The sequence below is a fragment of the Carettochelys insculpta genome, chromosome 2, assembly GCF_033958435.1.
Source record: "Carettochelys insculpta isolate YL-2023 chromosome 2, ASM3395843v1, whole genome shotgun sequence".
In the NCBI taxonomy this organism is placed as follows: domain Eukaryota; kingdom Metazoa; phylum Chordata; order Testudines; family Carettochelyidae; genus Carettochelys; species Carettochelys insculpta.
Genome location: NC_134138.1, coordinates 112,786,436 through 112,801,297, shown reverse-complemented (window position 1 = coordinate 112,801,297; position 14,862 = coordinate 112,786,436). Strand labels below are relative to the sequence as shown.

At 41.4% G+C, this 14,862-nt stretch overlaps 1 protein-coding gene across 3 annotated transcripts in view; it reads right to left on the bottom strand.

The window, feature by feature from the left end:
• SALL3 (spalt like transcription factor 3) overlaps window positions 1-13,295 on the bottom strand; it is a 43,212-nt gene extending 29,917 nt beyond the window's left edge. For all 3 annotated transcript variants that reach the window (XM_074987540.1, XM_074987538.1, XM_074987539.1), the window contains exon 1: window positions 12,353-13,295. In XM_074987540.1, coding sequence (XP_074843641.1) covers window positions 12,353-12,431 — 79 coding nt within the window. In that variant the 5' untranslated portion in view covers window positions 12,432-13,295. The remainder of the gene's footprint in view (window positions 1-12,352) is intronic.
• Window positions 13,296-14,862: the final 1,567 nt, after the last annotated feature.

Below are 14,862 nucleotides of genomic sequence, written 5' to 3'. Positions count from 1 at the left end.
TAAATACAGATGCTGAGAATTCCATCAAAAGAACGCAGAACTTATATTATGAAACAAAAATATTTTAGAAAAAGCATTTTAGGAAAAGAAAATAAGAGAGGTTAATGCTTGAAATCCTCTAGTTAGTTTCCCAACCATTGATTATTTTCCTCAACATATGTTACATTTTATACTGAATTTTAAACATATCACATTTGGTATCATTCTGGATTAGGTCTTGAAGTTCTTACATGGTCAAAACTTTCTACAGATTTCAATAACCAGTTTCACCTACAAAAGGGCTAGAAGCCTGGGCAGTATGTGTTTATTCCCAGGTTTCTAAAATGACTTTTAAATTATATCTTTATGTATTAAGTTGTATTTTTAAAAGTGTAAAATATAAAATGTGCATAAATTCTGTTTAATGATTTTTAATAGAAGTTCAGTTTAAATATGTTTACATATACACAGCATTGCATTTTATTATAAGGAAATAATATAAGGTATTTTTAATATATATTACAAACACAAAGTCCCATTGTTTCTGCTACCTAAAAACAAAGCATTTATTTCAGTATTAACAATTATTTTATTGATTTTTCTTCAGGAAAAATATCATCCGAGTAAAACACAATTAAATATAACCCTATTATTCAGGGCTTTAGCCTCCAATGCTAAAGCTCATACATTAGTCAACTTCAGAACATAATCCTTATCACTAAGCACCACCCACCTAACATACATATAAAATGACATTTTACATATTGCACATTTTTACTATAAAGTATTGATATGAAACATTATTCACACCGTGAAAAAGAGGTGGAAATGTTACTGCCAGAAGCATGCTAAAAGACTGTACTATTAAACGTAGTTTAAAAGTTATTATTAAAAAAAGCCTACTTTCAATGTAATTTTAGAAGGGAAGCTCCTGACATTTTGGAGAGCACACAAAGTATAAGAAAAAGCAGGACATTTCAGTATTTATGTTTTACACTCATGTTCTAATAGTACTTTTTTCCTCAAGTCTCTCTGAACAAGACAATTCAAACACATCTTTATTTACATTACAGATTTACATTTTTTACAGTCTTGGAGCCTGATCCTGTAGTCCTTACTCAGAGCCCACTGGCTTTTGTGGGAGTGTTGCCTGATTAAAGAGCGCAGATTTAGTCCTTTGTGAGTTTTTAATGTATGTAGTTTTTCCAGTGTTCACTTCCAAATATACCAGGAGGTTGGGCAAAGGTTTCTCCCTTTCCTCTCTTTTTTATTTGGTAGGGTTGGATACTTATTAACAGTGTCTAACCTGATCATTTCTCTTATTACCATTTTAACTAAACACTGCTTATTTTTTTCCAGTAGGGAGATCTTCCTCTGAACAAACCCTGCAAAACAGATTTCAGCCATTGTTGATGGATACTCATAATAGAGCCATTCAAAAATGGCAGTTCTCTAATCTAGAACGAATGGCTCAAATACAACCCATATAATTATTTCTGACAAGGTATAATAAATTATTACATCCAAATTTAAAAGTGGTCTCATTATTTCAAAAATATATTTTTTTTCTAATTAGAGGGAGTCTTCTGATTTAGAATGTGGCAACTAAGAAATACAAGGACACAAGCTTTCAATCGAAATCTAAGCTGCTGCACCTGAGAGGCTATCAACATGGGTCTCTATAATACAATCAGAGCTATCACCAGCCTGTTACATGGGTGCATAAAATCAAGAAAAGTAACATTTTACATTTCAAGTGTGTCTCCTGAACTGAAAATATGAAATACCATGACACAATATTGTTAGACTATTCGTACCTATTCTTGCTCCCACTGCAACTGATGGCAAACCTCTCACTGAGTTCCATGGGAGTAGGTTTGGGCCCTCAAAGACTGAGGAAAAGCTCTGCCTTTTGGATTCCCCTCCAAAACAACAGGAATACAAATATCCAGAATACTTTTCAAACAACAGAGCCACATAAGTCATCTATTTAAAAAAAAAAAGATTTTTTTCCAAAAATAGCATTTTAAAAAAGCATTGTAGAAAGTATTTGTAAAAATAAGCCCCAAAACACACACACACACACACACACAGCATCCAACAGATGTCTCTGAGCCAGAAGAGATCCTTTTGATATTTTTCTGAAACATGTTTTTAAAAACTAATCAACAAAAATACTTATAACCTTCCCAAAGCTTTACTTCTATACTAGAAGCAAACAGATGTTATTAATTGTAGGAAACATTAATCTGACATGCAAACATTATTTACTGATTGTACAGCACTTTCTGAGTGGTGCTTTGTAGAATTATAGGCTAAGCACCCAATGCTGCAAGGCCTTACTCAAGCGAGCAACCCTTACTTATGCAAGGAATTCCACTGAAGTAAATTGGACTAGTCAACCGAGCACCACCTTTTAAGATCAAGCACCACACACGCACACACTTTGGAAAAGAATTACATAAGTGAAAACAGTGAGTTCTAACTATTCTCTTTACAAAAATAAAATTAAATAAAAAGGCAGTCACTGGAATGGGGCGTACGTTCGTATATTTTGAACTTGTATTCTTACACTACTTTCAGTTCAAAAAATAAAATAAGATAGTGCCATACTGTGCCACTGATTTTTGCATCTGCTGAAAAACGGACTGCCCCATGTTGCCCATACTTATCAGAAACCATTTATTTTGCTGTCTGATAAAATTCTAGCGTAGTACTTATATGAAAAACTATATTGGTTAGAGGGAATTCATCTCACCATTTTATCATATTCCACACTGTTCAACCTTTAAATCTGTTATAGTTTTAAACCAAGAAGCTGTTTTTCATAGTAGTCTCGACTTGTACTACTGATGGAATACTTCACTAATTTATTTAGCATTTGCCTTATGTTTTACACTTGCCTTCACTCTTCCTCTTCTAAAATAAAAGTGATTAAATTAAATTGTGCAGTATTTTACATCTTTATTTCTGTAGAAAATAAAAATTGTTTTTGGCCATATAGTCAAAGCGTGTTACTTCAGTGAAGTTTTGCACAGACTTTTTTTTGCAGTTGATAGAGTAGCTGCTTAATTTTGCAGCCCCCTGCAAGGTAACACCCTAGAAAACCCTGTAGGGGTTACTAAGGCAGTGAGAGGTGAATAGCAGTTTTGCTTGAGTTCCAGCTTCAGGGATTCGGCCACTAACTTCTCACTTATTTGATTTTTCTCACTAGCAGTTCAACAACTATCTAAAGCTGCTAATGGTCAAGGAATGCACAATAAATTTACAGTACACAAGGGTGACTGCATAAAAGCCAGTGAAAATTTGTAGCCAGCACATCCACAAAGCTACTTAGGACCAGATCTCCAGCTACTGTAAATATCACTGTTAACTGCACTGACCTCACTAGATGCATGCCAATTTATTCCAGCTGAGGGTCTGGACCTTTCATGTTAATTTATTTTAAGATGTTTTGAGGAAGCCATTTTTGTTACTGTTGTATCTTGTACTACTTGTGTGCTCTGTTGATACTCTTTGGGAAGCACAAGTTGTTGATGTAGAGAGAATTCTATTTTACTAATGTCACTAGCTGTACTCATCAAAACCTGTTCTCGTTCTAGCGAGGCATCTTTATATGGAATACAGTGTTAATCTTCTTTCTTGTAGTCTGAGAGAAACAGAAGGTGGGAAAATGACTTACATGATAGAGGGATCCTTCAGTTAAGATGAGGAAATGTGTAAATCTAGTGGGAAAATGGCAGTGATGAACCCTGTGTATAGGTATATAAGGATTGTAGACCCTATTTAAAGATTCTACTATTTTTACAGTAGGACATTCTCATGTACGCTACCAGAAAGCTAAAGTTTTTCGATATGTGTGAGAGAAAAGATAACACGTGCATGGTTTAGCAATACTAAATACCATTTATAGCTCTGAAATGGGCTTCAATTAAGTATTTCAAATTTACAGTATTAAGAATAACTCTAAATGCATGTAAGAATAACTCTAAATGCATGCTGACTGTCAGCTAAATGCCATTTTCTTAGGACAAACTGTTTTACAATATGGAAGAAGCCAAAACTATATCATCATATTTCAGCTTGGTTTCTGTTTTAAACTATTATTAAAAATCACCTAGAGTTTTGCTATAAATGACTTGAAACTTGAAAAAGCACAGTTTCAATTATATTAGATGGGGATCTTTTCAATCTAAAATATGGTCTCTAGCAACATGTTTTACTATCCATTTGTTCCAGTGACATAATAAAAGACAAATTGTGCGCTTCGTAATTGTACATACTTTCACAATAGAATTAATCAGATAAAACCATTAAAGTAATAAAAACAATCTTTTTTTAGAATTAGTATACTTTCAAATGTTAACATGTTATTTAAACTTTATAACAAAATATTAAGAAAAATCCAAAAATGTGTCAAAAAATTTAAAACTACCAATCTTTTTTTGGGAAAGCAATATATGAACTACACAAAAGTTTCATCGAAAGACAAATTATCCTTCCTTCCTATGTAACCCAGAATGTTAAAGGTAAAAATGTCCTCTAATCATAAAACTAAGGCTCTTGAGTGCAAGTCTCAGAGTTATTTCAAACTACAGGTCTGAGCAATTTTGTCTGTATCTATAGTAAAGGATTTTATAAATATGCTTACCAATTACTAAAAGGTGGTGAAATAGATAGTTGGAAAAATATTTAACATTTTGTCATAGTGGAAAATTTTTTGAAGCATAATTTTTGTTTTTTAAAAATACATAGAAACACAAAAATTTATTTTCTTCCAAAAATATTAACTTTCCCATGAGCCAGTATCCTTACAATTGATTGATCTTTGAGAACAATATTACTACTTTTTGCATTAGCTTTATCTCCTAAAATGTACAAAGCATTTTAAAAGTTTTCTTAAATTGTTAGAAGACATTTATTTTCTTGCAAATTAATTCTTTTTAACTCTTTATGATAGCTTTGAATCCCATAAAGAAAGATGAATTATCACATACTGAGCCCAAGCTGTGAAACAGGAGGAGACAAATAGAGACCCCTACTGTGTTTAACAATGGAAAAGAAATTCCAGGCTCAATAGAAATTTTTTCTGTCCTTTTTCACAGAACACAAAAGCTGTTAACATGGATTTGAACAGTGGAGGGCACTCTTGCTATGCAAAAACTTGCATTGACCTGGCACACTTAGCTTGATCTATTCAGTGGCCTAAATCTCAGAATTTGTTAAGTAACAGCCACCTGTGGCACAGTCACTGTCTTCTGTTTGAAACATTTGAGTTTCTAATTTGTGCAGTGAAGCACTAGTTTTCCAAAACACTCGTGCTGTTATGCATGTATGCAGATATGGAAGGGATACAACATTCACAATTTTTTGGAATATCTGTGCAAGATAGTGTATAAAATAATAATATGTTTGTTATGCTTTCAAAACCATATACAATAAGCTATTCACTCCACTGATATCTATAAAATACAAATTAAATATACACAAACATAAGTTTTTTCAAAAATACAGTAATTTTTATTAGGCTTCCTTACAATTTCAAGGTTGATAACTCTAATATAACCAGTACTGAAACCAAGTACAAAATCAAATAAGGCTAAAGAATGTAATAAAACACCAGGCTTTTACATAATTTCCTTGTTTCAGAAAGTTGATGATTAACTAAGCCTTAAACTACATTAATGTGATTTTAGACTGCCTACCTCTGCAAAATAAAATAGGCCAATCTCTGAACAAACCCTAAAAGAATAGACAGTCTGTGTTTACAGAACCACAAATATGAGAAGCCAATTCCAAGGCCAATCCTGCGAAGGCTTAAGCACAAGAGAAATAAACGCACAAACGTTTAAGTCAATGAGACTGCTTCTGTGAGTAAAAGTTACTCACGTGCACACGGGTCTGTAGGATTGAACTCTAAGTTATTCAGTGCTAATTATGTAGCTCAGTTCATTTTGCCATTCCCTCTCCTGTAGTGTTGAGTTGGGTAACTAGAGCTGCATAAAAAGCCAACGAAACCTATTACTGCTAGTCATCTGCAGTTTATGAAACATATTACCCAGATATAAAATCATACCATGGAATTACCAAGGGGAGCCATTTGGAGGGCCCTCCTGAAAGGGTGAATAATAAGGCTGTTTTGATTAATTGAAACAAAAGTGCTATGGCACCTGCAGGGTTAATTAAGCAGTTCAAGGATGCAAGGCCACACAAAAGGAAACCCTTTTCCTTCTTTAAGAACTGTAAACACTTGTCCTGAACTAGATGGGCATTTGATAAGTTGTACAGCATGCAGCAAACTCACAGGGATCTCTAGTTAACACTCAAATTCAGTGTTAACACTTAACAGAACAGTGGTAAGCCGTGCTGCCAAGGTCAACTGCACAGATGTACTAATTGTATTATAAGCTTGACATCTAGTGGCCACCCCTGGCAGGGCAAAGCAGGCAAAGGTTAAATCAGCAAGCCTTGTTAAAGCACTTCTAACTACCCACCCTCAGGGAGAGTCCTTTGGAAGCTTGTTGGCACTCAATGCAATCCCACCTTTTCACCGAAACCTAATAGACTTTCTATAGTACGCTGGACACTAAGGCACAGAAAATACAAAAGGGGTGGTCTTGAAAACTTAACCTGTTTAAGCGGGGACTGAAAAAGACAGAAACATACTGCAAAATATTTAGACGTTCCAGTCATATTATTGTCAAAGGTATTATTTATTGATGCATTTTCCAGCACAGGGGGTCTGGAATTTTTGAGGGGCGGGGGGAAAGGCATTATATTAACAAAGTCAGTGCTGAGAAAATTTGAAAAAATCTGTTTTTAATGTTGTGTGGGTGTACTAATAGTGTATAGCAAGTTAGAACAAAACAAAAACCTCAAAGCCAGTCTCATTTTGCTCAGTTATTTCAAATAACAACTTTAAGATTCCATGAGGTTTTGTTTTCTACCATTCATCTATAGCATGGTTTTTTTTCTAGCTTTTCCATTTTCCAATATTCCTTCCTCCATCCCATGGAAAAAAAAAAAAAAAAAGAGAAACCATCTGTAAAGGCACAACCCTTAAGCCTGACTCTAAAAGTACATTATGGTTTAAATACTGCTCAATTTAATCATGGAAAACCCTTCTCAAATTCAGTGGGAGGTTTTGCAAGGGTAAAGCTAGCAGGATTTGGATTTCTACCGTGAAATGTACTGTTCAACAAAAATGAACCATTGTAACCAGCTTTAACAATACTTCCTCTGAAAAGTTTATAAGTGATCACTGTCATTTTACAGATGAAATATTCTGGAGGAAGTGTTTTAGGTGTGCTTTATTTTGTATAAAATGTGAGAACTGAACTATCTGAATGTCACAACAGATTTGTTTTATTATCTGAAAATCTAACTGACTTAACTACTGAGGCAATGGGCAATACCGGCTTGGCAATCAGACAACAAATCATAAAGGGAGGAAAGAAACCAAAACAAGAAATCCCAAACAAACAAAAATCCTATATACTTCCCTTCCCCTGCCTTCCCAAAAAAATCTTCCAGGACTTAAACTGCTTTTCACAAGTAGAATTTATGGACATTTGTTTTTTAATACACTTTTCTTTAAAAAGAAATGTGAATACTAGTAGCTTGAATTAATTTTTTTCAGATATTGTAGAAGTAAAATTTCCAAGATTTACATGTAAATATACTAGTAGGCTGCTGCTATTTATCATACAGAAGTCAATCTGGAACCTTAGAAAATTTCCCAAAGAAAGAAAAAATATCCATATGCTCACCTCAAGATAAACGGTAAAACTTCTGAGACTGGCAGCACAAAATGAAATTTGACCCAATTCTTTCCCCATTATTTTGCATTAAACAATTAACTTTTTCAATAATTCTTTTGGTTAATCCACACATTTTTTCCTTTGTCCTCTTTGAACAGAATCAAAATTATCAACAAAATTATATGCTACAAAGTTGGTATATAAAGTATGTACGAGAATTCCAAAAGAACTTAAGCAAACAATGTCACTTATCCTATATAGTAAACTGGCAATTAATCAGTAATATTTCTGATTTATCTTAAAATATTATTTTTCAAACCAAATAAGCAACCTCTGGGGCTGTTGCTTCCAAAAGAGTGTTTGCAAAGCCATAGGAGATTCAAGTTTACTGATAGCTTACTGCCACCTTTCAAGCTCTAGAGAATAAACATTACATTTCTAAATTACGTGAGGTAAACTCTGGGGGGTTTCTGATTGTTTGTTTTTTATATTTTAAATGCAGGTATGTTCTTTTAGGGTATGTGTTTAATTTATATAAACACATATATCAAATAGTGTTTTTTTAAAAGAAAACTGATTACACTGAATTGGTGTAATCATATATAACTTCAAAAACATTGCACTAGTCTAGCTAGTAGATGTTAGACAATAAACTACGTAATTCCAGTTCACCAGCAGTCAAAAATACAGGCATTAGAGCATACCATGAATTTTGCAAATGTAACCCCCCCACAACTTTTTAATGTAATAGTGGCCAGTATTTTTAATAAATACACGTTAAGTTGCAAAATCATTTTAAAGACTGCCACTACTTCCTTCCTTTTTAAGGTATTCCTTTCCTCTCAAAGCAAACAATAATACATCTCAGCCATTAGCTTAGAATGAAAACAGTTCAAAGCATCAATTGCCATAGTTACTCTTATTAGAACTTTAGAGTAGCAGCCCTGGAATCACTTTTTTAACATAATAAAAAACTTTGTTCAATTATTCCTACTTTTAAAATGCTAAGCTCATGTTCTTCACTTAATATCATGAATTAATCTGAGTAAAAAACCGCATGTGCTATTTCTCTTCTCTCTAGCAGGACACAATTTTTAATTGTCTATAATCTATTGATTTAGGAAAAACAGTACTGCTAGAAATTTAACACATTAATATCTAAGATATATTTTTCTTACACAGGAAGAGCATGTTGCATTTGATAACAGTTTTTTCAATTTTTCTATCTCACTTTGTAAATGATTTCCATCATTCTGTTTCAACATGGCATCCTTAAAATGTCATGTGAATAAATATCTTTTTTTTCCATCAGTATACAACATATCTGGCTGAGTAAACTATCATTACTCATTGTTTGAAAATATTTCTTTTCCAGTCTACAAAAGGTGTATTTTATTTTTCCACGTTAAAAAAAATCATTTAAAATGATTTTCGGAATGTCAATGTGTATTTTGTGACATTGTCAAATATCTTCAGATTTCAAACACTTTCTCACCAAACTGCCCATACTGAGACAGTTGTGTTGTTTGAACTCAGCTGCATTATGCTGTCATCCAAACTGACTTCAAAAATTATTTACTACAATTCTAAAGCTCCCATTGTAACCGCCACCTAAGCTGACTGGCCTCCCTATAACTTTAAATACAGCCTGCTGTTTATCTTCTATTCTGTTTTCCAGACTGTCAGGTTTCCTTTTGCTTCTGCATTGTTTTAATTACAAGTAATATAACTATAGGACATGCAAATAAAATAGTTAACTTTGTGAAAATATATTTCGATAATGATATTAAACATATGCTTACATTAAATAAATAAGCTTCCTCAATTTAAGATTGGGTTATCTATAATTTCCATCAGAGTGTAAATACTCTTGAATGTGTAAAAGAATACGAACATAAAAGAGCTGTTACTTCATTTACTTTAAACCCCCGATCCCCCACAAAGGGGCTCTTCCTCTGTTCTGTCCTGGACAGACTATTTTTGGCCTGTTGCAAAATATGTCAGGAACTGTGGCAATCTCTTGATTGCAACTGTGAATGGAAATGAAAAGCACTGACTTGAAAGACCTGTTTTAATTCTAAGATCTTCTTTGGGTACCTCAATATACTTGTACTTTTAAAAGCTGCAGTATTTGCATTTTTTATTATAAAGTGCAAATGATTTTACACTACACAAATGTGCACTACATATCGTTCAACTTGTTTACACTACTAAGTTCACCTTGTTCACATTTCTGAAATGAAAGTGAAAAACCAATAACACCGCTCAAGCTTTTTTATTGTTAACTACAAGGAGTTTCATTCCATTATTTAAATATGTGTTAATAAAAGGGGACACAGCACATTTTGATAACAGCCTTCTAAGGCTGAGAAGTATTTACATTGTTGCATTTTAGGGCTGCTGTGAAAGCCGATTTTGAGCTATTCAGGGACCACAATAATAACGCTTTAAAATTCCTCACTGGGATGCAATGTAGTCCTTTTGATGGAAAGACTGTCTTTCTCATTCGGCAGAAATAAATCCATTCATTTGATCATGTAGTCATTGAGGGCAATACAAAACAAACCAAGTGTGAGAAATTCTATGTGATGAAGTAAACAAAACAAAACCAAAAAAAATATATATATTTCCATGACAAAAAGATTCTTTGTCCTTAATCTACCCACCATATGCAAGCGTTTCTTTTTAGCATATCTCCTGTTCTAATCTCGGGTGACATGGCTACATAGATAAGACTCAGAAAACAAAGCAAAACAAAAATAGTTTAAGCATTTTTTCTACATATTGACTCACCAGAAGTGGCATAATGAAGTAATGGAGTGTTTTTCCCCCTGTACTCAAATGGATGTTGAACATATAAAAGTTTGTAAATGAGAATCTTTTAAACTAAGAATCCTCTTAATGGATACTATGTTTGTTTAATCTTGTTTCCACAATGGCAAAAAATTTCAATTTAATTCTCACGGTGCCACTGCTATGTTTCTACTGATGTAAAATAAAAATACACAATGTTTTGTTCTTCAGCTTTAACAAAAAGAAACATTTCCTTGCCTGTCTCTGTCAGTATCCAAAGGCTTTTCCAGAAGTGGTAGCACCCCTTCTCTCCCTTCCCCGGACAGTGGAGGCCAACCTTCCCCCACCTCCAAAAAATACCCTGGGAAGGAGAAAGAGGTGGTGGCAGTCCTGGATTTGAAGATTTGCCAATCTGACAGATGTTTTAACCTGCTGAAGTAGATTCACACTACCCTAAGCTTCAAGTTGTGAACTTCAGATACAATAGTTCAAAATTCTCCTTAGGCTCCAACTTTCATGCTCCCCCACCCCCCATCATACAGCTTGTAATTCATTCTAGTTTTGAAGCACAAGGATCAAGTGGTGTAGTTTCTGCATGTTATTTGTTGTTGTTTTGGTAAAACAAAGGAACAAGGGAGGCTAGAAATAGTGTCTCACTGTCTGTGCAAGAAACTAAAAAGATAAATTGTATGAAGAAGGAAAAGAAAACTTTCCCATGGAAACCCTGAACACAAGCAAGGAAAACTGAGGACCACAGGATGTTTTTGCAAATGTTACCTCTAATCAGTACTGGTAATTGCACATTTACAAAGTTTGAAAGCCCATTTGTAAAAATATTGCGTAGAAGGAGGAAAAAGGATCCCTGCAACCACGGGACACGTGTTTACAGGCAGGGTGGGCACTCTAGCCATATTAAACGAGGCATGTATACCTCTGTGCATGTTTGTGTGGGAGTCATGGCCGATGGGTGGGAAAAATAAACCTTCTCACTCCATGTGGTTGTTGTGAACGCTGATGGTGGCGGTGATCGTTTGTAGTCATTAGCACTCATATTAACCAGAGCAGAGCCCAGAAGAGCTGGAACTGAGAGGGGGAGCAAAGATCGCAGGGAGGGAAAGAAAGGGACAAGAGCGTTCAGGCTCTGCTGGACAAACTCTGGTCCCCCAGCCAGCCAACTTCCCCAACCCAGCGATGACAATGCCCCCTGTCCCTAGGGGCTCTGTCCTACCCCCGCTTCCCCCACAAGCTTCTCCAGCCTGCGGTGGGGGGGGGGGCAGAGGAGAAGAACGCTGAAACCTCGCCCCTGGAACCGCATTGCCCTGGGGAACGGGATGGGCCACGGAGGAGTGGAGGGAGCGGCCGGGTTTGTTGGGACCGTGGCTGGAGCCGCCCCCCCTCCCTCGGCGCAGCGCACCCCAGCCCGTCCCGGCGGAGCTCCACTTTGCGGCTCTCTCTGCAGCCCCCGGCCGCGAGAGCACCTTGTAACTTGGCCGGCGGGGGCGGGGATTGCTTTGGCCTGAGGGACGCGAGGGAGCCGATGGCCCCCGCCGGGCAGGGGAGGAGAGCTCCCGGGTGCCAGGGCTCCTGCCTCCACTCCCACGGCCCGGGGCCACCCAGAGGCCTCCCCGCAGTCCGCCGCGGAGGGACGCGCCCGCCCTGGCCAGCAGAGCGGGGAGGGGAGAAACTTGGCGGAACTGCTAACTTTTCTCCCCGCTGCGCCGCCCCCGTGCGGCTCTGAGCCGCGCTCCCCGCAGCCCGGGGACCGATCCAAGGCAATCCCGCCTCCCCCCGAGCGAGACACCCCGGCAGCCGCCCCTTACCGTGTTCGGAAACTACCTCCGCCTGCAGCTCCTCGTCCGACTTGAGATGCTGGGGCTTGGCTTGCTTGCGCCGAGACATGCTGCTAACTGCGGCTGCCTGGGGCTGCTTCGGGCAGCGGCATCAGCAGGAGGGGGGCGGCCGGAGGGAGGGGGCTGGAAATAATCGCTCGCCAGGAAAAAGTCGAGGCGGAGGCGGCGGGAGGAGCGGGGGGTCGAGCCCACCGAGCAAGCGAGCGGGGATTCGCCGGGCGGGGTGTGCGCGGGGCTGCGGGCTGGGGCGGCGGCGCGGCCCGCGCATGGGGCTCGGGAATTACGCCGGTGAATAATGCATGGCGCTTAATGGGGCCGGGGCCGCGCGCGGATTGGCCCGGCTCCGGCGGACTCAGGCTGCATATGTAAATGAGGGCCGGGGCTCGGCAATTAGCTGCCTGGCTCCGCCAAAGGACGCGGCTCCCCGGCACCGGCGAGAGGCACCGAGCCCGGCCGCGGCGCCACACACCCTCACGCACACACACCGCGCAGCGGGGCTCGGGGGCGCACCCGCCTCGCACCGCATAGGGGCGAGCTTCAGTTGGCGGGGCCGGTCAGGGTCTGCGCGGTCTTCTCCCCCGCCCCCGTCCGGCTCGGCTTTCTCCCGCTCTCCGGGCCCGGTGGGGAACCCCCTCGGCGTCCTCGGCTCCTCTCTGCCCACGAGTTACTCGGGAGCGCATCGGCGGGCGGGCGGCGAGAAACTTTGGCGGGCGCGCGCCGCCGGCTGTCCCTGTCCCTTCGGAGCGTCACATTCTCGGCTCGGGCTCGTCCCTCGTCTTCTCCCCCCCCCGCCCCGGCTCGCCTCTTGGGGGGGGGCGCGGGGTGGGCACGAGGCAGTCCCCGGCTGCGGGGCAGGTTCGGCTTCCCTCTCGCCTGCCTTGCTCCTTTGTCTGGCCGCCGCCGCCGGCCCCCAGCGCAGCCTCCCCGCGGCTGGCGGTGCTGCTCACTTCCTGTTGTCCGCGCCTGGGAACTTTGCGCCCCCTCGCCGCCCGCAGGTCGCGCTGACTTTTGGGTGCCTCTGCCCCAGGGCGCGCCCCCTCCTCCCCCCGCTGCCGACTGACAATGGTCTGTCTCGCCCTCGCCTGGGTGCCGAGCGAGGCTTTGCTCTCCGGCCAAGCAGCCCGATCCAGGGTCCTCCGGCTGGGCTTGGGGCTCGCTGCCCGGGCGGCGGGGGGAACGGGCTGGGGCTCCCGCGCCTGCCGCTCCGGCGGAGCTCTGGCGGTGCGCGCCCGGCTCGCCGCGGAACCGGAGGGCTGTGGGAGCCGCGGCTGCTGCCGGTGCTTTCGGGCAGATAAACTTTCAAGTTTGGGAGCGGCGCGGGTCACACGGCGGCTCCTCCCCCTGCTCCCGCTCGCCACCTCCTCCTCCCTCCCCCCCTTCCCCTGGCGCAGCCGCTCCCCGGGCTGCTCTCACTTTCCCAACGGCTGCTCTTCTCGCTCACACGCACCCCCCTTTTTGTAGAGGGGGCTGGGCTCCCCCCCGCCCCTCTGTTGTCTGGCTGCTCTGCAGCCGGCCCCGCGCTCCCTGCCCCTGGCTCGCGTGGATGGTCCCCGCCAGGCGGGGGCCCGTGGGAGTCCCCTCTTTTCGGCTCGCCTCGAGCCCCGGGCAATGCGCACGGAGTACACTTAAGCCGCAAGTTGGGGTTTTTTGGTGGGGTCCCTGCTGGCACCTCCCATCACAGTAGGAGGAGGCACATGTTACCCACGGCCTCAGCATCCTCGCCCAGCCGGCCGGACACTGCCTCCAGCCCCGCACATGTGCTCAATGGGGCTTTTTCCGCTCCTCTCTCTCTCCCCTCTTCTTTTCTTTCTTCAACGCTCCCTGCAGCCCAGCCCCGGGGGGCTGCTCCCCGCGCGCCTTTGCTTTGGCTCGTCCCATCTCCCAGACCCCTTCTTAGGGACCACGACAGCCACAGCTCATCTTGCACCAAACAGATGGGAGCTGTGGCCAGTGGCCTGGGGACAGTGATTGCTAAAACCAGTGAAAGGGATTTCCTCGTAATATCCCCCCTCCACCCACACCCTCCCTCCTTGCAGTCCTCAAAACGCATTGACCTCGGCTTCTTCGGGACACCCCTGTGCAAACTTCCCCTCCTGCTCGTTTCTTTTCTCCCCTGCACTGTGACATTACCGCTCTGCTTCTGCTTTCTTCGCCACTTGGACAAAACCAAAATAAGGCGACGACGCCAGGTTAGGCCAGTCTGGGTCGTTTATGCCCACTCACACTTGCAGAGATGTTTCTCCTTTGGGAAACTGATGAAGAGCGTTTCCAAAAGCCGGCGTGCCCTTAAACACCTCTAGCAGGGGGGAAAGAAATATCTTTTAGATGCTAGATGTCTGGGTGTTTTCTACGCTCCCTTCATGCGAGTTTAAACTCGAGCCCTTTCTAGCGCCTTATACACATACTTACCAAGTACTTTTTGCAGGCTTTAAACTTTTCTGCCACAGTTGCGGCAAGTTTCTCTCCCGGAGTATTTCTAA